The sequence below is a fragment of the Oryx dammah genome, unplaced genomic scaffold (genome assembly GCF_014754425.2).
Source record: "Oryx dammah isolate SB20612 unplaced genomic scaffold, SCBI_Odam_1.1 HiC_scaffold_27, whole genome shotgun sequence".
Taxonomy (NCBI): Eukaryota; Metazoa; Chordata; class Mammalia; order Artiodactyla; family Bovidae; genus Oryx; species Oryx dammah.
This window is the reverse complement of record NW_024070211.1, coordinates 91,687,176-91,710,340: the sequence shown is the minus strand read 5'-3', so window position 1 is coordinate 91,710,340 and position 23,165 is coordinate 91,687,176. Positions and strand designations below refer to the sequence as shown.

The 23,165-nt window shown below is 42.0% G+C and overlaps 1 protein-coding gene across 1 annotated transcript in view; it reads left to right on the top strand.

Annotated features, from left to right (window-relative positions):
- Window positions 1–7,417: 7,417 nt before the first annotated feature.
- CACNB4 (calcium voltage-gated channel auxiliary subunit beta 4) overlaps window positions 7,418–23,165 on the top strand; it is a 145,053-nt gene continuing 129,305 nt past the window's right edge. Inside the window, exons 1-2 of the mRNA XM_040229074.1 lie at window positions 7,418–7,730; window positions 9,662–9,821. Coding sequence (XP_040085008.1) covers window positions 9,816–9,821 — 6 coding nt within the window. The 5' untranslated portion in view covers window positions 7,418–7,730; window positions 9,662–9,815. The remainder of the gene's footprint in view (window positions 7,731–9,661; window positions 9,822–23,165) is intronic.

Below are 23,165 nucleotides of genomic sequence, written 5' to 3'. Positions count from 1 at the left end.
GGGAGGGGGTGTGATGTGTCCAAGAAAGGGAGGCTGGCTGTAGAGGGAGAAAGGAGTCAGAGGTGCAAAATCAGGGATGTGAGGAAAGAAACGCTGAGGCCCTGCTAGATCATGTTAAAGATTGAGACTTCATCCTAAGGGCAACAGGAAACCTTAAAAGGTCTCACATAGGAGCCAACGTGATCTGGTTTCTGTTTGGAGGAGATATTAGGTACTCAGTAAGGATTCATGGATGTTTATTGGATGACCGAATGGATCTGAAAAAAAAAAAAGATGTTATCAAATCAAAGAGAAAAAGTGCCCCCTAACCCCCACCAGAGGGAAAAACCTGAATTTCTACCTAAAAGCAGTAACAAAATAGAAAATAACATTTCATAAATTTAAACTTAAAAAAAGTAAACTGTCTACTCTTTATAGCAAATTGGGACTCATTTGGAAATGATTTGCCCATGGTCCTGTAGTAAGTTGGTGACTGATTCATTAGGCCCCCGGCCCTGAGTGAAACTGATCCTTCCCTTCTACGTTTCCTGCTTCTTTGCAGACAAAGGGCTCAGATTCCTTTCCACCTCTCATCAGAGCTTCTCCAAATGTGAGAGCTCTGATTGCAGCCATCTCCTTGGTTTGCTTTGTCTTAAAGATTTGCAGGCGACTCCCAGGGGGTACAGTCGCATCTTGCTCATCTTTGAGTTCCCAGTCTCTAAAGTAGTGCAGAGCAGTCAGCAATTGAGTCTAATGATTAAATTAGCACCGATCGTATGAATTGAACGATGTATAGGAAGCCAGCTGGCCTAGTCTCCTCAGCCCAGTTTGGCAGAAGCATGAAAAATAAAGTTGTGTAACATTAACAAAAATTGTGGCTGTGTGGAGTGTTTTTCCCGAGAGATTGGCATTTTTTTAAAAAAAGAAAATTTCAGAAAGCAAGAGATTTCTGAGTAATACGTCAATCATGGGGAGGGATCTGTCATTTTCTGGCAAGTGAATAGTCCATGGGATTTTTTTTTTTTACCATAACTACACTCACTTTTATGAATTATGAAGTATTATTTTTTCCTGGAGCCATCAAGAGTGCAGGAAGGAGGAAAATGTGTCCATAGATTCATTCTTCTTCGAGGGTCTCTCGGATTTTCTGTCCATGCCTTTTGATCCCTCTCTGTCTGTTTCTCTTTCTTGTTCTCCTCTTGCGTTCATTGGTAAGAACCTGTCATGGCATGACAGGATTTTCACCAGTGTCCTTTCTTAGCTGTGATAGTGACAGGCTGGGGCAACCTAAGACTGGCTGGTGGGGGTGAGGGAGGTCAGAATTCTAGTTTGGTGAGAGGCCAGGCCTTTGGGAAGGTCACCATGCAGTGTTGGGCATCCTGGGGCCCGCAGGAGAGATGCAGGTGGGGGTGGCTGAAGGGTAGAGTTGTGGTCAGGCTGAGGTGGCCTGGGAGTCCCTGCCAGCTTCAGCATACGGAGCAGCCAGCCTGGCCAGATGAAGCAGGTAGGCAGCCTGAGGGGAGGCTGGCAGGAAGGTAAGTAGGGCAACAGGAAGCAGGATGCTGGTCTCGGCTCTGCTAGCTGGGACCAGGGACCCGACTGGGGGTTGAGAGGACCAGGTGGGCGTTAGGCGCAGGGCAAGGAATCCCACCCCAGAGACAAAGGGCACGGGGGGCTTCAGAACCCAGAGATGAGAAGCAGCAGCTGAGGCTTGTGTGGCACTGTGTTTAGTACCAGCCATCATTCTGAGTACTTTTTTATATCAAGGCTTTTCATCTTACATGATAATCTTGGGATAATCCTCATTTTACAAATGAGGAGATAGATGGACGCACAGAAAGACAGAATAGCTCACTGAGTGTTATCCAGCTGAGAAGAGGCACCTCAGGGATATATGAGCAGCCTGGCTCCAGAGTCACTGAACCAGCCTGCTCTGGAGAGTCCCCGTGATACCATTTCTGGGAGTACCATTCACACAAATTGCAGTGTGTGGGGGCCCTTGCAGCTGGGCGATGTGGGTGGCCCTGATTCCATACTACTTCCTTTAAAAAAAAAAAAAAAAAGATTTTCCTCTCTGCCTTCTGATATGCCAGGCACTTTCTGTGTGTGCTTTTCATACATTAACTCATTAGGTCCAGAACTCTCGTCACCTCCCTGTTACAGATGAGGCCCACAGAGACTCAAGGACACGCCTGCCTAGGTAGTAAGGTCTAAATTCAGACTCAGTGGACCACTGAGAGGGGAATCAATTGTAGCATTTTGTTTTCAGTTTTTTGTCTACCCTGCCAGTGGCAGATATCTGAAGCATGTCAGGGAGGGAACAGGGGTTACAAATATTAATGCTCAAAATGCCACACGGGTTTCTAGAGGGGAACAAGTGTATCTGTACTTGCAGAGCAGAAGAGGGAGAAAATCATCTAGTACACTATGCCCACTTAGAAAAACTTAAAGAGCAAAACAATCCCCGAGGCTGAATTGGCAGGCCTTGGACTCCTTTCCTAGCCAGAGAGCCAGTGAGAGTTTAAATGCTGTTCCTTTGTTTCATCCCTGACCTCTCAGAGTCCTGCTGCAGAACACACACATGGGCTTACAAAAGTCAGAGTCTGGAGAAAAGTGGGGGAAATTGGATAGCAGAATTCCCTTTAGTTTCCAAATCTGTATCCACTCCCTTGATCACAGCTGTGTAAAACTCAAACTAATCAGCTGGTTTTGGGCTTTTCTCTTCTTCCTCCCCTCCCTTTCCAAACAAATGGAAGAGAGAAATGCTTGTCCTTTGTATTCCACCATGAATTCCATGGGTGTGCTGTACGCCAAAGCCCAGCCCAGGTAAGGAAAAGCAACTCCATGTTTCAAAGTTTGAAGCCATCAAAGACTAACCGAATGTTGCCTCGAGCTGAGAAGAGAGCTCCCTGATTTGTTGAGGACTGTACCATTCCCTCCACTGAGCTCAAACTGCATTTGTCAAATTGCAAGCACAACCTCCGCATCAAGAATCACGTGGCATTTAGAAAATAGAGTCACACAGGCGCTGCCTTTTCATAAGGTCTTAACTTTGAACTGTTGATCATAGTGAGAGATGACTTGAAAGGAAACACAGTCAGCAGAGCAACCTCAAAATGGGATGACGCCTTTGGGGGCTGTATGGTTTGGAGGCTACTCGGGGATGAGAGATGGTGGGTTATGGGGAAACACCAATGCAAGGTGAGCCATGAGCTTTTCAGACAGGTCCTCGCTGCAACCTGAGACTGGAAGAGTAGACCTGGGGGAAGTTGGTTTCTTTTTCATCCTCTCAACCAATCACCTAACTGGCATGCATGCTAAGTCGCTTCAGTAGTGTCTGACTCCTTGCAACCCTATGGAGTGTAGATGGCCAGGCTTTTCTGTCCATGGGATTCTCCAGACAAGAATACTGGAGTGGGTTGCCATGCCCTCCTCCAAGGGATCTTCCCCAGCTAGGGACTGAACCCACCTCTCTTATGTCTCTTGCATTGGCAGGCAGGTTCTTTACCACTAGCGCCACCTGGGAAGCCCCAGTTACTTAACTGGGAAACTCTTCAAATCAAAACTAAGAGGATGCCAATCCCTTATTTGGTGTTCAACGCCTCTTGCTGCAGTGAAATATGACACCCTTAAATTGGACCCTCAGAACTTAGACCTCACAGGATCTCAAGGCCCTTTCACCAAAAGCTGGGGGCTTTTGAGAAGATCTGAAACACGACAGGAAGCTCCCAGGGACCTCTCGCTACTGTCAGCCAGCTCTCATTTCAGAGAATCGTGGGATAGAAACGGTCAGTTCCAAGAATCTCTTGGGAGTTTCAAGTTCATTTTCTAGGAACTCAGAGTTACTTTGGGAAAGTCCAGGCTGAGTGTCTCACTGGCTGAACTCAGGCATCAGCCTGAACAATGGGTTGAAGCCTTGAGGCAACTTGTACATGCAGTGCTTAATTCTGCATGAGAAGCTGCTTCAGTTGTGTTTGACACTTTGTGAACGTGTAGCCCTCCAGCCAGGCTTCTCTGTTCATGGGGTTCTCTAGGCAATACTAGAGTAGTTTGCCATGGGATCTTCCTGACCCTGGGGTCAAACCCTTGTTTCTGGCATCTGACTGCATTGATAGGTGGGTTCTTGACCACTAGCGCCACCTGGGAAGCCTGCAGTGCTTATGCTGTGGAGATTTGGAGATCCAAATGCTAGGGGCAGACTCCCCAGTCTATTCATTGATTTTCAGGTGTCAGCTTGTGGATGACCAAATGACTTGTAATTAGTTTTTAGAATGAAAGGAGAGGGAAAAATAGAGGTTTTCCCATCAAAGTGACCTTCTTTTATTTTACCAAATTCCTCCTGGGATATACCCACTCCACCTTATCTTGAAAACCCTTTCCAGTAAGTTGGCTCTTTTGCCTCAGGTGGCCAAAGTATTGAAGCTTCAGCAACAGTCTTTCCAATGAACATTCAGCGTTGATTTTCTTTAGAATTGACTGGTTTGATCTCCTTGCAATCCAAGGGACTCTCAAGAGTCTTCTCCAGCATCACAACTGGCATTCAGGCTTCTTTATGGTCCAACTCTCACATCCATACTTGACTACTAGAAAAACCATAGCTTTGACGATATGGCCTTTTGCTGGCAAAGTGATGTCTCTGCTTTTTAATATGCTGTCTATATTTGTCATAGCTTTTCTTCCAAGGAGCAAGTGTCTTTTAATTTCATGGCTGCAGTCACCATCCGCAGTGATTTTGAAGCTCAAGAAAATAAAGTCTTCCACTGCTTCCACTTTTTCCCCTTCTATTGGCCATGAAGTGATGGGACTGGATACTGTGATCTTAGTTTTTTGAATGTTGAATTTTAAGCCAGCTTTTTCAGTCTCTTGATTCACCCTCCTCAAGAGGCTCTTTAGTTCCTATTCACTTTCTGCCATTAGAGTGGTATCATCTGCCTGTCTGAGGTTGTTGATATTTTTCCTGGTGATCTTCGTTCCAGCTTGTAATTTCTCCAGCCTGGCATTTCACATGATGTACTCTGCATAGAAGTTTAATAAGCAGGGTGACGATATACAGCCTTGTCATACTCCTTTCCCAATTTTGAACCAGTCATTTGTGCCACATCCAGTTAGGTTCCCATTTAAAGATATTCAGAAACTACCCATACTCTCAGTTGAAATGGTTAAACAAGGAAAAGTGAAAGCGAAATTCGCTTAGTCATATCCGACTCTTTGCAACCCCGTAGACTGTATAGTGGAATTCTCTAGGCCAAAAGACTGGAGTGAGTAGCCTTTCCCTTCTCCAGGGAATCTTCCAAACCCAGGGATCGAATCCAGGTCTCCCACATCGCAGGCAGATTCTTTACCAGCTGAGCCATAAGGGAAGCCCAAGAATACTGAAGTGGGTAGCCTATCCCTTCTTCAGGGGATTTTCCCGACCTAGGAATTGAACTGGGGTCTTCTGCATTACAGGTAGATTCTTTACCAACTGAGCTATCAGGGGAGTGAAAATCTAAGGAGAAAAAAGACCTTCTTGCCTTGATTTTCTGTTGAGTTTGGCTAAAATATCATATGGCTATAGTGATAGAGTTAACTAAAATAATAGAATCTGGGAATTCCCTAGAGGACCAGTGGTTAAGATTTGGACTTTCTCTGCCGTGGACCCGAGTTCAGTCCCTGGTCGGAGAACTAAGATCCCACAAGCCTTGCAGTGCAGCCAGGAAGAAAAAACAAAAACAAAAACAAAAAAAACAAAACCAGAATCTGACACAGAAATTTGAGCTTACAAGTCTTTTGACCCAGTCCTTTTGCTTGATGGAAGGAAGAGCTGAAGTTAGCTTAGGAAGTGACTTGCTCCAGGGCACAGTTGTCAACAGGTAAGACTGCCACTGAATCTCTTTCTATAAAATCCTTCCAATTGTACCCACCCTCTTCTGCCATAATCCTCGGAGTAGGCACAGGTGACATGTGTAGGAACCCTAGCATTCTGGGGTTCTGAAGGACAGATGAGTCCCTTGGGCATCTTTTATATTTGGAAAGATTGATACTGTTTCTAAGGTATGCAGCTGTGATTAGAAGACCCTACTGGGACAGTATAGACCTGGAAGATGTATGCTCGGCTCAGCAGTTATAGCTCTCGGGTTATTTCTTGTGACTCAGGTTTGTTCCTTTAAGAGTTACGCTTTTCAGAGATACTGGCTAGAAGGACGGACTTCTTTTCCTGGGTCCAGGGCCAGCCAGTCACTCCTGTGCTGAGTTCCCATGAACTGCAGCCAACGCCTTCCGGCTGACAAAGCAGGGCTGTCATTGATAAGTGTTTATATTGCACTTTAGACTTGCAAAGTTCTTTCTCTGGGTTATTCTCACCTCAGTTTGGCAGGTGAAGAAACTAAAGCACGTAGAAGTGGTGACTGGTCCAGAGTCATCCGACCAATTCGCAGGGAACCTGATGCTGGGCTCAGACTCTGAGTTTCTGGGTCATTGCTTTACCCCTTGAATCATGCAGCTTCTCTAGATTATGTTCTTTGCCCCTCACCAACTTCTTTTTTCCAAAATTAAGCTGACTTCTTTTACAGTGAGCTATAGAGAGCTGTTGTTTCAAAGCTGTAGAACCTTATTGGTTGACCAGAAATCTGCAAATAGCTAGGTGTGCTTCAGTGTGGTACCTGACCTTGGTCAAACCGAGTTGAGGTATGGTGGGACCTGGGGAGGCAGTGGCACTTTTCTGATTGGGTTTTTGGAAAAAGATCAGTGCTGTTTTAGGAATATTAAAGGTCTAAGCATTGGGAAAAAGGAATTTAAGTTAAAATATTGGCTGTCGCCTAAAGGTGATTTTTTAAAAATCAAACTTAAAAAAAAAGAACGATTTTGCATCTGCAGAAGGTCTTTTGAGAGCTTTTGGCTTCGTTTTCAAACCTCACTAGTTGGGTCCAGAGGTAGTTTCTTGCCAATGAGGCAGAGAGATTTCAGTAAGAATATTGAAAACTTTTACAGTAGAAATTCCCAGAAGAAATCTTACCATCTGTTTATCCTGCTTTTCTTTTATCTTGGTTAAGAAAAATTTTTTTAAAATCATTTATTGCCTGTTTGTCTTCAGTTGCATCTGTTAAGTACAGATGTTGGATCGAGATGAGTATCTGTTCATCTGTCTTTACACAATGGTCTCTGAAAATATTATGGAATTTCTCTGTTGCTCCCCAGCCCCCCCTCCAGTGGTGCGTTTCATTAAGAAGATGAGCAGTTGTGTTTAGAGTATTCCATCGCCTGCCTTTCCCAACGTACCAAGCAGCCTTTTAGATGCTGATTTGTGTTTGTTGCAGAACTATATGATCCAGGCGAATCGGGAGGCAGCCCTCAGCTTGGCAGAGTGCTCCAAGCGGCCCTCCACTCTCCGAGGGAACGCTCTTCAGCTGACTGAAGCAGGGGAGCTGAGCCAATCAGAGGCCACTTTCCTAGCTCAGTCACCAGTCTGTGGTTAAGGAACGGTTTTGCTTTTTTATGCTCTGTGTTGGGAAGGCAGATAAAATGCCAGGTCTGGACTGCCTCTGGGGATAAGCTCACCCTGTGTGATGTGAATGAATAGCATCTTGCCTGGTACATCCACAGCAGTTGATAAGGCAGGTGCAGTTCTTCCAAGCAGGCCTTTTCTGTCTTTACCTCTAGCTGTGGCTTTACCTCTATAGCAGTTTTGGTTTTGCCTTGAAAGAGGTGCTTTGGATTATCAGACCTCCATGTATGACAATTTGTACCTGCATGGAATCGAAGACTCGGAGGCTGTAAGTATTTTCATAGATAGCTGATTTCCTCTCTCCTCCTCTTCCTTCTCTCACTAACCACCCCCCCCCACCCCTTATTTCTTAGGCAACGCAGGGAACAAGGAGCTGAAAGCCAACATTATTCGGGTGCTTGCTGGCTACTGTGTGAATGTTCTCTGTCTAGTTTAGAGTTGACTGAAATCATTCTTTATTATATAATTTCTTGTCAAGCAAAAAAGAAATTAGGGTGATAGGCAGAGGGATCTAAGTGTGTAGTCTGCCTGGATTTATACAGTCCTTGGTCCACATTTGATCTAACAAGGGGTAACTGCTCCTTGTAGACTGCCTTAAACTATGCAGCAAGTGCCTGTGTTTTCCAATAGCCGGGTTCACAGAAAAGGCTCATTCATTATATAATACACATTGTTTATTGAGCTAGCATGAATGGAAGTGCCTCAGCGGTAGCTGTATTCTGTGCTCCCTGGCCCAACAAGCAGCCCAACAAGCAGTGCAGATCTCCTGCTTCTTTGTTAAGGAAATCAGATGCAAAGGTTGTGGTCATATAACACCCCAGTGCAGAGGCAGGGAGTGTGTCCCTGTACTCTATCTACCCTGGAAGCCTGGAGTAGGCTCACATGTGTTTTGGCTTAGAAAACTGGACTCGTTTCCCTCCATCAGTCAGGCTCATGTAATCTATTAAAATCAGGATGAATGTAGTTTTGAGAAATCCCTAAAATCATGCCATCCAAAGGCTAGCTTTTGAATCCAGGGTAGAGCTGATGACTGTCTTTTACTATTGCTAGTGGCGGTTCTTGATTTTGTCATCAATTATATAGACTGCTTCGGCTTGGCTCATGGGACCTGCTGTGTGGAGACTGAATTTTCTAGGAGTGCAGTGCCATGCACGTTGCCACATTTGAAACAGGAATGTGTTATATAAGGTTCTCTGGCTAAACGACCAAATAAACAGCTTATAACAGAAGAAAAAAAAAACCCTATGCTATACGTCAGTGCAGACGTATGTATCAAATGATGTGCTAGCCCTGAAAGATAGAAACCCTCCGTGCCGATGAGGCATCCCATTTTCTTGCCTGTCTGCGTGTGAGCTCTCACTCCAACTCGTTTCCGCAAAGTCTCTCTGCGTGTTGCCCAGCGTGCTCGTAAATTACCAGCCTGTCAGTTTACTGCAAGGGACCATAGTCACAAACGGCGGCTGTGGCTGCAACGGAGAAGGTCCATGTTGGCAAGTAGGGTGGGAGGATGGAAGCTGCAAGTGAAGTGGAGTGACCTGGCTTCCTTGGCTGGGTCCTTTGGGGGCCTGATTATTTCTCCTGCCTCTTCTCTCCACGCTCCCTTACAAAACAAGTGATACCTCATTGAATCGCAACTTTTATTCCTGGTCCTTGGTTTTTAAACTTAAGTGGGTTGGACTTATTGCAGAATAAACTGGTGATGTGGGACCCCTGGCTGCTCTGACCGGAGTCAGCTAGGAACGAATGTCTCTGGCACCTTGTTCTCCAGAACTGTGTACATTTTGGAAACATTGGTTCAGAGGGGAGCCATTCTAAGTGGGAAAACATTCTCCCCCATCTTGGTCCGGCTTCCCAGGACGGCCGAGCTCCAGGGTCAGGTGGGAAGCGGCCGAGTGCAGTGATGTGAGCCCTGGAGCTAGTTGACGGCAGGAAGTGCTGGCTACCGCAGTGCCATACTCCCACTGACTAGATGGTGGCCAGCAGGCTGAGCTCCTGGGGCCGGGCATGTCCGTGGAGGCCAGGCAGGTGGGAGACCCGAGGAACTGAGAAAGACACCTGGACCATCCTGAGTTAAAATAGGGGAGGCTTTCTGATGGGTGGGATCAGAAGCATGTCCCATAAATCTGAAGGGGAAGGCAGAGGTGTTCAGAGGGGTGAACTGTCTGTGAATGCTCATTTGAGTTTATTTGTTTTTATAAGGAAGAATAATGTGATGTGTTACCCGAGATGGTGTGAACAAAGCTTCAAGCCAATGGAGAAGACTAGGCCTAAATAGCTGACCCGGTGAAGTGAAAAATAAAGGCACACCTGGAGAGCCACATTCTCTGCAGTCTTTCTCAATGTCAATGCATTTATGGCTGTAAGTGTGGGGTTTGTCCAGATGCAAGCTAAGCTCTCGGAACAGGTCTGGTGGATAGGCGTGCTGATGGCCAGCTGCAGGCCGAGAATACACAGGCACTGAACGCTGAGTATGGCGCTTCTCTTTGGGGGGTTGGGGAAGCCACCCACAAGTGTCCCAGCACCCTGCGCTGTTGCAGATGTCTTTGTGGGGTGTGCGGGGTTTTACCTGTCATAAGTGATTCTATTCAGTGTGTTCACCCAGTCAGCCTGTCATAAGATCATCTCACCTGAGAACTGATCATTTATTCTGAATAAGAACAAAGCCTTATTGTACGCTGTTAGCACCTCACCTCCCCGTAGTATGAGAGAGGTTTTGGCACTGTGATGCGAGGCTTTTTCCTAAGGTCTGGTCCAGAGGTAGATAGTATATTCCTGGTACGCTAGATTTTTTGCTTGTAACTCTCTGTGTTTTACGCACTGTGTGTATGATACAAAGAGAGAGGAACAGGAGCCATGCTGCAATACACTTAGGTCTGGGCATTTTAGACGGGAGTCCTTTGGAACCTTTTTGGACAAGTCTGTTAACTTCTGCTCTGGTTTCTAAAAGGGTGGTAAACTGTCAGCATCATTTAGGTTTATAAGGAAGCATTCATACAAAAGACCTTTTGGTGTCCCATAGCCGGGCCCCGCACAGGAGTGGAGGTTTCACAGAGAACGTCACGTCCCTCGACATGCATAATGAAGTGTGTAGTGGATAATGTGGTGAGTCCACACCCAGCCCAGGTCAGTTACATCCATCACGAGCAGCCTGTCTATATTGTCTCCTATGGGAAGGTTGCCTCATTCCACCTTCCCCACCCTCACTGGGTCTTCATGCAGCTCTTAGAACCTAAGATACTTTTCACTGGCGGAGCCCCCAATATACACAATGTTTTTTGTCTGATGCACAATTGATTTTGACAGATCTGCTCCTTGATAAACACATTTTATAAATGGATTCATTGTGTGTTTTGATGTTTGTGAAATCAATTTATGAAAAAAAATTTTTTCATGCACTAGGGGTTATTATATCAACAGTAGGAGGGAAGTTCTTGTAGGGATAGTGACAGAAGCAGCTAAGTAGAAAAAGTTACCTAAAATCCACCCAGAGATAATTGCCATTGACATATTACTGTGTATCATTTCAGACTGTTGTTATATATATATGTAAGTATGTCATTCTAAACCTGTTACTGTGTATTGCATTCTGTGAAGTCCTGTTCTCACTTGATGAAATATTGAACACAGGAGGACTAAACTGGCCTGTGGAGGAAGTGTTTTGCAAAATTGAAAGCTCCTACATGGACCTTCTGGAATTTTGAGCATTTTAAATGAAGTTCACACTGTTAAGAGTACTTTGTAACGTGAAGCCAGGCTTAATTGCCCATAAAATTAATAGCTGATCTTTCTGACATAATTTATTCCATTTTCAAATGCTTAAATATGAAAGTAGAGGGAGAGACCTGATCTTTTTCAATAAAACAGATGATCAGATCACAATTCAAGGCATTTACGAGGGAGGGAAATATATTCTTTTAAGTGTTTTCAGTCATAGAAAGGAACCATGGTGTTTTAATTAATACTATTAGAACTCTTAAAGCAAAGGTAAATTTTATAAAATCTAATGTATGTATTAAAAACACATATGTAAATTTATATCTACTTATATATTATAAGGATAACTGTATGTTAACTATTTAAACTATTCATTTTCTATAAGCCATGTAACTGTATGTGTTTGCCTACATGTCCGTATGCCCATAGGTGTACACACACTGTTCACCCGCCTATATTGCCATACATGCACGTTTAGACACTCTCCATGCTTTGCTCACTGACGGTTAATTCTAAGTGGGTGGTTTCTGCCATAGAGCTTTTGGAGAAGGAAACTTAACTGCTTTTAAGATGAAGGTACCCAAGAGGGTTGAAAAGCAACACATCCTCAAGAGAATAAATGATTGCTACTTTTAAAGATATAATAAGATTTTAAAATATGAAGATATGTCCTTGTGTTTGTTAGGAGGGAGGATAAACTTCAAACAGAAGGCTTTGTGTGTTTTGGGATCTTTGGAAAAACACTCTAGGGTTGCTGAGGATTAGATTTCTTTTGGAAATGTTTAGACCAGCAGTCTTTAGGGTTTGGTGAATCAGAAGATTCTTTCTGGGGTTGGAGAGTCTTTCTGCCCTATTTCCAAAGAGTCAGGCATGTCCTGTGAAAGAAATCATCACTGACCAGAGAGGAAAACAAAGTTCTGCTTATGGTCTGTGTGATAAATTTGACTAAGTCAACTTGTTTTACCCAGCAATTTTGGTGTTTGTTCTGTCTGTTAAATGATGAACAGAACCTTCTCCTTAATTGATCCTTAGCAATGATAGCTTTCTAAAATATATATTGAAATGATTTCTCAATATAATTGTCGTGGAGCTAAAGAGAGAGATTCCTTAGATCTGGTCAGAAGCCATGAATTTGCCTCTCTGAGGTCATCAGTTCTGCCTGTTTCTTGATACTTTCCATTTTCAAGCGACAAAGGGAAACGTTAGGATCAATCCCTGACTTTCACTAGGGGCTTCTGTATCTCCTTTCCTGCTGGTGTTCTGCTTCCTAATCAATTCTGATGAGTCAATCAGGATTTCAGAATGTGGTCTTGAGACTCCATGTGTCCCTCTGTAGGAAGATCTGCACTGATGATTAAAAACAACAACCCACGCTTCTAGGGAGAGGATGGGCCGTTTGCCCTAGTCCTTCCCTTTCCATCAGAGTTCAACTTGGATATTCCTTCTATGTGGACAGTTTCTCAACAGTCAGTCCATCATCTCCCTTAAACATCCCTTACCTACGTAAGCTAAGCCCCCCAAGGAAGATGAGGAGATGTAACTAAATGTGCTATGTGTATTCTTTTACTTCCATCTCCCACTAGTCCTTTATAATAACCAAGTCAAGAGCTCAGATTTCCATGACACTAAGTTCAAAATTATACCAAGAAGGCTGTGTAGATAGAGACTCTGTATGCTGATCTAAACTGGGGTGATTTAGGCACCTGTGGTGTGTTTGTATCGGGTCACGCAGACTGTGAACTCAGCAACAACTGCTACAGAAAGTGAGGCCATGTGGAACAGATGCCTAGGATCTCGTTTACTGAGGATGGTCACTAGTAGTGTGTAAACTTGAGGGAGTTTACAGTTCACATAAAATAATGGCAAGCAGATGGGAGCTGTAGATTTTTATACCTTGGACTTTGAACTTTTAGGACTTTGAAGAGTCTAAGATAAAACCGTGTGGCCCAATCAAAAGGAAGGTGGCCCAGATAGCTCACATGACAATTTTTAAGATCTAAATAGACCAATCCTTATTTTCATTCTACATCTATGTAATTTTTTTAAAGCACAAATGTGTGGTTTGGGCAATAAATATTTTTCTCTCTCTTAAATGGTGATGCAATATCAGTACTTCCTATATCCAATTTTTTTCTTTTGCATCTGTTTTCAGAAATATTGAAAAGTCTTCCATTTAAAGCAGGATGTTTTGAATTTGCTTTAATTCCTTTTTATTCAAGGATATTGATCTGAGTACATCTTAATGGGAATACTGGCAGCTGTCAGTCATTTAGGAGTTTGATCATATAGTTTATGAATAACTTAGTCCTCTTATTTTACCTTTTTTGTTTATATTATTCTGTAGTCCCTCTTTTCTTTTCAGCTTGAGCATCATACAGGAAAAAGAATCTGACTGTCAGTGTTATGACTGTATTAATCGATTTGTTGAAAAGTTCAGTGAGTGATCAGGTTGTAACTAAAAGTATCTCTCAGTCTTTTTTAACCTCCATAAAACTTAAAAAAATTTTATCTTCTACTGAACATGTCTATGAGCCGGAAAATGTCAAGTTTACTTTTTGTATTTTGTGTAATGATTCATGTGTATATGATGTATTAGTGTGATGAAAAACAGACTCAGTCAAAATTTTTAGGGATTAAGTCCTGGTCCTCTACTTCCTGGCTTGTGGCCCTGGGTACATAAATTTTCTGGGTATCAGTTTCCACATCCCTGAAGTGTCAATGATAATGAAACCTGCATCTGGAGTGGTTTCAAAAATTATGTATAAAGCCCTTGAAACATATACTGTGGTTTTTGTTATTATTATTAAACATATAATGAATATACTTATGCTTTTTGGAACAAAACATACTCATTCTTCGGCAGGTTTTGATATCCCCACCAAATCCTGTGGTCTATTTTCAGAGTAATGGCGTGGCTTTTGACAGTGATTTCCAAAAGTATTATGGTAGTTGACAGGTGAAAGTACACACTGGTCTCCTAAGGCCTTACAATTGGTCGATTGGTTTATTGTATTTTCAGAAGAGTGGGTGAAGGAATGTAATTGAAAAAGTGCTGGAGTTGGAGGTCTTGGACTAGCAGTGACCTTGGGCAAGTCATGTAATCACTCTAATCCTCAATATTTCCCCCTGTAAAACAAAGAGGTTTGACTAGATAATTTCCAAGGTTTTTTCAAATCCAAAATCCTGGTCTATTTGCTGATAAGCAGTTTCTTTAGTTGGGATACAGATGCCTCCATATGCCATTTGTTTTTTGAAATGATCAATTCCTGCAGTGTTTTGTGATAAGGGATTGTGATTTGGACCTTGAGTTTTTTCAGAATCTTTGAAGGAGGAAGGTATGTGTGGCACACATCTTTGAAAGGACTAGATATTTTAAAAGGGATATTTTTTAAAATTTTAGATTTTTAACATTAAAGCCAGGAAAGGATGAGTTTCCTATTGCTCATTTGCTTGCCAAAACCCACATGTACTTCTAGCCCATAGCAATTCGAGCTGGAAACACTTGAATCTCATCTCTAAGGTAAATAAATCAAAGGCAAAAGCTTTCTGAGAAGTAAGTTTCTCCTATCTCTTATTGATGATTGAGGAGAAGTATATTTCTTCTTTAAATTATGTCTGTCTCGGGCTTTTCTGATAGCTCAGTCAGTAAAGAGTCTGCCTGCAGTGCAGGAGATCTGGGTTCAACCCCTGGGTCAGGAATATCCCCTGGAGAAGGAAATGGCAAACAAATCCAGTATCCTTGCCTGGAAAATCCCATGGACAGAGGATCCTGGTGGGCTGCAGTCCATGGATGGAGTCACAAAGAGTCAGGCAGGACTGAGCGACTAACACTTTCACTTTCCTTCTTACTTGTATACTAGGAGAGTATTGACAAAAAAAGTTTTAATAATTGTTTTGTGATTTAATTATCAAGAATGTTTACTGTTTGGTGTTTTCTTGCTTTACAAACTTTTCTTCAGCTCAGCATTATTATCCTTTGGGGTATACTGAAAACAATAATTGGTCAGTAGGAAAACTCCAGGAATAGAATAATGTCTAGGAGACATTCATTATATTTTAAAACTTCATTTGTTACAATCTGTATGATTTTCCTCTATGGTAAAGCAAAAGGCCACTAAGATGAAAGAGTAAAGAATATTTACTTCAGCCCAGAATCAAATATTCCCTTAAATATTCTTTGAAGTAAGCGTTGGAGGGAAATATTTATCATCAAGCAAGTAAAGTATGATATTCATCATGCTAAAATAGTTAGTGAATAAACAAATTAGTTCCCCAGTTTATTTCCAGAGAGTCATTGCTGCTGCTGCTGCTAAGTCACTTCAGTCGTGTCCGACTCTGTGCGACCCCATGGGCAGCAGCCCATCAGGCTCCTCTGTCCCTGGGATTCTCCAGGCAAAAATACTGGAGTGGGTTGCCATTTCCCTCTCCAGAGAGTCATTATTGATAGCTTAATATCCAATTTCAACAGATGTCCCAGAGATTAATGTCTTGGGGTTTATTTGATTCAATGATTTTATTGATCCAAGAGGTAGAATTAAGAACTTATTATTAGATTTTCAAATAATCTCACATTTAATCTCATATTGTTGATGCTTAGAATATAGGGATGGAATTATATTATGTAGGTGACGTTGATAAGGTAGAGAAGTGCAGAACATTTCATAGTTACCATGATGCTCTGGGCCTGTTGAGAAGTATGAGAATCATGTAGAGTAAGAAGGAAAACCACACAGGTCCAGAAAGGCTAGGTAGATACTTGATTTTAGAAAGAGAAGATCTCTTGATGGTCACATTTTATTATTAGGTAACTGAAGACTAAAAATTTGGTACATAAATATGATGTATCTTCCTGGAGTACCAATGTTAGTTTTATTCTGTATTGTAAATTTCTGAGGTCATATATTGTATTTTATTGACCCTAAGGCCTACACCCCCCACACATACATTTTGATACATCTGAAAAGGGGCTGCCTCTTAAATTAATGACATCTCATAGTTCTTTTTGAAATGGCAACCCACTCCAGTACTCTTGCCTGGAAAATCCCATGGACGGAGGAGCCTGGTAGGCTGCAGTCCATGGGGTCGATAAGAGTCGGACAGGACTGAGCAACTTCACTTTCACGTTTCACTTTCTAGCATTGGAGAAGGAAATGGCAACCCACTCCAGTGTTCTTGCCTGGAGAATCCCAGGGACGGGGGAGCCTGATGGGCTGCCGTCTATGGGGTCGCACAGAGTCGGACACGACTGAAGCGACTTAGCAGCAGCAGCAGCATAGTTTTTTTAAGGATTATTTATTTATTTTCAGTTGTGCTGGGTCGTTGTTGCTGTGTGTGGGCTTTCTCTCATTGTGGTGGGTGGGGGCCATTCTTTGTTGCGGTGCACAGGCTTCTTATTGTGGGGGCTTTTCTTGTGCAGCGCGGGCTCTAGGCACATGGACTTGAGTGGTTGCTGCATGTGGGCTCAGTAGCTGCGGCTCTCAGGCCCTAGAACTCGCAGGTTCTAGTAGTTGTGGTGCTCAGGCTTTAGTTGCCCGAAGCATGTGGAATCTTCCCGGACCACGGATTGAACCTGTATCCCCTGTACTGGCAGGTGGAGTCCTATCCACTGTACCACCAGGAAAGTCCAACATCTCATAGTTTTATCAGTAGTTTTTCCCTAAGTGACACATAATCTGATGTTGAGTCTTAAAATCCTTGTCATCTTAAATACAGTGGAGTGGAGTATTTAGGAAAAAATATTTAAGCAATACAAAGCCATAGAGTGTGAAAAATTTGTCTTCTTTGACTACATCCCACCTGGTCCCTTCCTAAAAGGTAGCTGTTCTTACCAATTTAATGGGTATATCTTCAGACCTTTTTTTCCTATGAAAAGTGAAAGTTGTTCAGTCATGTCTGATTCTTTGTGACTCCATGGACTATACAGTCCATGGAATTCTCCAGGCCAGAATACTGGAGTTGGTATTCTTTCCTTTCTCCAGGGGTCTTCCCAACCCAGGGAACAAACCCAGGTCTCCTGCATTGCAGGCGAATTCTTTACCAGCTAAGCTATAATACATTGACATTTAGAAAAATGTACTTACAACACACACATCCTATTTGTAATTTTAAAAATATAAATGAGACCATAATAAATATTATTCTGTGATTTGCTTTCTTTACCTAAAAATATTCCATGGGTATTTTTCCCTATCAATCTATTCTTTTTAATAACTGAATGACATAATGAGTGTGTAGGGTGGAATTACCATAATGAATTTAGTCCACTGATAGATTTAGGATGTATTCCATTTTCAATCCTGCATATAAGTGTTATAATAGTTAATTTTCCTACATATGAATCTTTGTTTATACATGGGGCATTTCCTCAAAATAGTTTCCTAGAACTGCAATCGCTGGGGTTAGTACATTTCAAGATTTACAGATATTGGTGAGTATTGTAAAACATTTTTATATTAAAATAAAATATAGACATTCTTTTTTGATTGAGAATAAGCCAAAGTAGCTCAAGGTTTTAATGTGAAATATAAGACTTCAAAGAACTTTCTTGATCAAGGGAAGCAGCTTTGGGCTGTGGCCTCCAGATTTCATAGGAATAATTTATTTACTCTCTGTTGTAATACTTTTATTTTAAAAATCCCACAGAGACGTGCATCCCCCCTGCCAGTTCATTTCATTAAAAAAACAAAACAAAACAAAACAAAAAACTGAGGTTCAAAGGGGTGGGGCAACTTGTGCAGAATGACCCAGACAATCTGTGGTGGAATTGTCCCTAGAACATCCTCATAGTGCTTTCTAGAGCAGTATTCTTTTTACAGTGCCAAATTCCAGGGTTAATAATATTTTAAAAAATGGAATAAACCAATGAAGGATGGTATAAGCAAATTATTTTGTATGGTGCTTGCTTGACAGCTAACAAAGCAATTGGGAGTTGGGAGAACCTCCAAGATAGAGAATAGATTACTCTCTGACCCAAATGGTGAGCTTTTATCTAAGATTGAAATCCAGATTAAAATTGTCATTTCTTTCAAGCTTTTTTGTTTGCTATTGCTTTTTGATATGGTTTGCAATCCCCAGTCATTGATGGATTAAAGTGATAATGCATCCATAAAACTTAAATGAACATTAAAAGCTTGATACTCGAGAATGTCAGAAAGACGTCTTGTGTTTTAGGAAAATGTTAGCGTTTTTGTTATTTGTATGCAGGTCTTGATGACATCTGCATGTTGATGGTACATTTGACTCTAACCAAGAGTGACCCAAGTTCCATTTTCATTCTTTCTTATTTTCGAGTCATCTTCATGAGCTTCCAATCCAAGAAAATACTTGCATAATTCAGTAGTGATATTTTTAAAAGGTAAAAGAAAAGGGACAGCAATATTTGTAAAAGGTAAAAGGAAATGACATGTTCTGGGCGGGGGCAGCTTGTATCACTCAGAATCTCCACCAAAAACACCGATAGCATCCTCAAATTAGGACAATTTGAGAGAGTTTAATACATTAAGAAGGAGTTATTAGGGTGAAAGGAAACCACAGGGGATAGTACAGTACCCTCATGACTGTAACTGCAGAGTTGTTACACCCTTAGATTCAGTGGGGCCAGAGAAGGGCATGATTATAGAAACCTAGGACTGAGTCCTGTCAAGAAGGCTAATCAAGAAGGATCCAGTTTTGCCTTTGGAGGGATGCAGCCAGTCTAAGGGCATCCCACAGGGAGGAAGCTAGGGGATAAATACCCCAGTCTCCTTCTGCCCCCTCACTCTGAACTCTGCTGGGGCTCCCACTGGCCAAACCCAACCAGAAGCCAACAAATAGGCCACCCATGCAGTGTAAGAGTAGAGTGGGAAAGAGTGGAGGCTCATCTGGAGAGGACGCTGCTTTTATTCGCATTACTAATGGTCCTTGTTTGAATACAGTTGTGTCAATTAAGCATGCACTCTGAAGGCATTCCTAAAACACACCTCTGATGATGCCAGCAAAGCTCCAGGGGTGCTGCTGTTGGTCATTTTTCACTGGAGATGTGAGCTGGCTTCCACATGTGTCACTATTTTCATAGTTCTACTAAAAATGGAGACCTGGATTTTAATACTTTTAAAAAAAATTAAGATTTGGATTACTTCAACAAGGTCTAGCAATGGAGGAAAATAAGAGATTTAAATACTAGTTTTGTGGAGAAAGCTCAAGAAACTAAGCTGTGTGGGCTTCCATGAGAATCCACTAAGATCTCTGTAGATAAAGAGCAGATATAGAAGAGCAGGGATGAGACCAGCTTGTGGCTCAGCTCTGTTCCACTGTTGTGACCGGACCAGAATTAATTCTTAGGAGCCCTCCTAATGTCATCACATTGTGATTCCTAGCACATAAAACCGTGGGAGGGTTGGTGGGAGGAAGGATTAGCATTGGGAGATTTTACCATTTTGATGACAGGCTCCTTCTTAAAGGATGTATTGACTTAGTGGGGTGGGGGTGGGAATGCTGAGAGGAGTGTTCCCTTTATAGTGTTAAAGCACAATGTGTTTAGCAAGGTTTATAGGAAGCCAATGGAAACTACTAGCTTGGAGGCCAGGCTTCGCCATTTTCAGTAAAGTTAAATAGATCTTCTGTGTCTCTATTAAAAAGTCCATTTTGACTGCTTAGTGGTTATGCCGTGTAAAATTTGTGAAACTCCATTGAGTTGCATATGTATATGGCATGTTTCAGGGTGTGCATTATACTTAAATTCGAAGTTTTGGAAGTCTCTTTGGGGGAAGCAAGTGAAACTGTTGGGATTCTGGAAGCTGGTTAAGGGATTAGGATAGGATGGGCATAGTGAAGGCCCTTGTTTCCCATCGTTAGAGAAATGTACAGGGAGGAGAGTTCTTATACTGTTGATGTGCTGGAAGTCCTGAAATCAAAAGAACACTAATCCTGACTGGTGGACCAGTTGGCCAAGGATGGGACACGAGATTCTTCACTGGGAGATGGGAAGACCATGTCCCTCCAGTGTCTGGAGCTTCAGAAGGGTCTGCGGTTGCTTGGTGCTCATCTTGATCTCTTGCTTCACCGCTCTCACTAGAACAGGTTAGTTATTACAGTGGTGGTTACCTGCCCTGTATGGCAGATGCCTCACCTCTCCGAAAATTATGACTCCTAATGTAAGGAGGACTCTGGGGAGAAGATTTTCTCTTTGCTTCCAGCAGTGTCTGCAGGGTCAGAGTCAGGCTGTTTTCACTGGTGAGAGCTGGTCCTTATTGCTACAAAATAGTGCCAGTGCATCAGCAGAGAGCCAGTTCAGATGATAAAGAATAAAGATTGCCCTGTCTTGGTTGAGGCTTATTTGAATAAAGTTGTAAGGATCAGAGGCTTCCCTGGTGGCTCAGATGGTAAAGCATCTGTCTGCAATGCAGGAGACCCGGGTTCAATTCCTGAGTTGGGAAGATCCCCTGGAGAAGGAAATGTTAGCCCACTCCAGTACTCTTGCCTGGAAAATCCCATGGACAGAGTAGCCTGGTAGGCTATAGTCCATGGGGTCGCAAAGAGTCGGACACGACTGAGCAACTTCACTTTCACTTTCTAAGGATCAGATGTTTACTCTTGGAAGGGTGTGTGCTTGGTCCATGGGTATACTCAGCAGAAAGATGCTGATTAAGTCTTTAAATACTAAAGCTAAGCTGGGAAACATATATATGGACACAATGTTTTCCTTTTCAAAATTTATGTACTTATAAAATAATATATATTATTTTTAGACATTAGTTTCTCATATTAATTTTATAGATCTAATTCTTTAATTATTGCTAGTGCAGAGTGCAGTGTTGAAGCAAGGTGAGGTAGATCTTATAATTGAAGTATACTATTACCATTTGTTATTATAGATGCTTTCATCAGCTATGTTATTTTGAATTGTGTGTGCATGTGTGTGTGTTTGTGCCTGTGTTTGTGTATGTGTTTTAAACCCCTTGGATCAAAGCTGCAAAATAAAGAACTATGCAAACTGTGCAAGAGATTATAACTATCAGGATTTTATTAGGACTGAGTAGCACATTGATTAGCATGATAGTTTTGCCTGGTTTTGAAATACACACTGGTATAAAGGTAGCTAAAAGAAGTTCTTCATGCCACATTCCAAACTTAGTGGGGGTGGACCTCTCCAAAATTTTTTAAGAGAAAGGAAAAGAGAGAATACAAGAAAGAAAAATAAAAGAAACTGCATAGCCTAGTTTCTGTGAATGTTTTTATTCATATTCCTTTTAAGTAAAATATGTTCTGACTGTAAGCTGTGCAACTGGTTGTTAGATTTTTCATTTGAGTGTTGATTTACATAGAGAAGCTGGCTTTCAAAATGCCAGCCAGCAGCCAACTCAAATGCTTAAGATTTGTCTAACTTACTGACTACTTTAGTAAGAAGATTTCCTGATGATGTTTCAAGGAAACACATATCAGAGACCTTGTTCTGGAAAACTCAACCAGAATTTTGTCAGTTATGATCTATCAGATTCTTAGGGTATTTGATTTTCACTTCCTAATTTAGGGCTTGCCAAGATTCTGTGAATATAAAACCTCACCTCCACACACTCAATTGAAGAGGATACTTTTGAAGTTCAAGACTGCCTTCCTGGAGAAAACTTAGGGATATTCATCAGGCTCTGGCTGTAAAATATACCATTTCTTTTTAAAAAAATTTTTAAATGTTTTTTAGTCGAAGTATAGTTGATTTGCAATGATTCAGGTGTATAGCAAAGTGATGCAATTATCTACCATTTCTTTATAAGTGTAAGACGTGTCCATCATCCCCTAAGCATTTATGTTAAAATGACTTCTGAGATCCCCCAGCCAAGGACATGGATAGATTCTGGAAGCATTTCCTGATTTACTGATTAGGGCTTCTTCTGTGTCCTGACTCTCCAAAAAAATTATTGGACCTTTTGGCAATACTGGGGGACAGATCAGACTTTGATGGGTAGTGCTCTTTATTGTACCGACGTGTAATGACACTGGCCTTCAATTTCAAAAGGACCCTTTGAATGAAGCCCAGGTATTATATTAATGTTCTGCAGAAGACGCTTTGGGAAAGATTCTTTGTAGCAGGTAATTGGGAGGTATTGAAGTGTTTTTAAATGGAAAGTGGTGTGATCCAATGTGCATAGGTCAGGGTAGAAGACGGATTTGAGGAGAGAGAATTCAGGCAAAGTTCAATTAGAAAGCTCTTGAAATAGTCCAGGTGTGAGATCATGGAGGCCTCAAGTAGGGCAGTAGCAGTGGGAATAGAAGAGGAGGCGGACTGAGAAATATTTAAGTCATAAATGCAGCGGGTTTAATAACTAATTAGCTTAGGAAGGGAGCAGAGTCTGGGATGAACCACTCCACTCTGGCTTGGGTGACTGACTGGTTAGTTGTATGCTACTGAGATTGGGAAACTAGGCCATTTCTTCTGATGCCTTTTGAATTAACCCCAAGGAGCTCAGGTTAAAAGCAGTGTCCAGATTCTGAGGGCTTCAGTCTTCCAGCGCTTGATCTTGATTCCTGGCTAAGAAAATTACTTGGCTTCATCCCAAGGTTGTGAAATAGTTTTGTTCCAGAGATCCAGGATGCCCGGAGACCAGGAGCTGGCTGCACAATAATTATGTTCTAGCCGTCTCCATCTCGAGCCCAGGAAACACGCCATAGTCTGCTAGCTTTGGTCTTGAGGACGTTCTTAGCAAAGAAATCTTCAAATTGATTTTTAAACATCCTCTTCCTCAGTAAATGAGTATTTTTCCTGGTGACAACCAGACTACCAAGAAGGGCATTTGGGATATTGCTTAAATAGTCACCAAAAGGAAAAACCATTTTTAAAATCTTATTCTGTTATATATGCTTCTTTTTCTGTTAAGCAGTAGAAGATGATAATTTTTTCCCCCCAATGTATCTTCCTCTCTTAATTTTGTCAGTTTTTTCCTATTCATTTAGTATGTCCATTGACATATGTGAAAGAAAAAGGGGTTGGTCTCTAGTTATCAAGTAAATTTGGTAA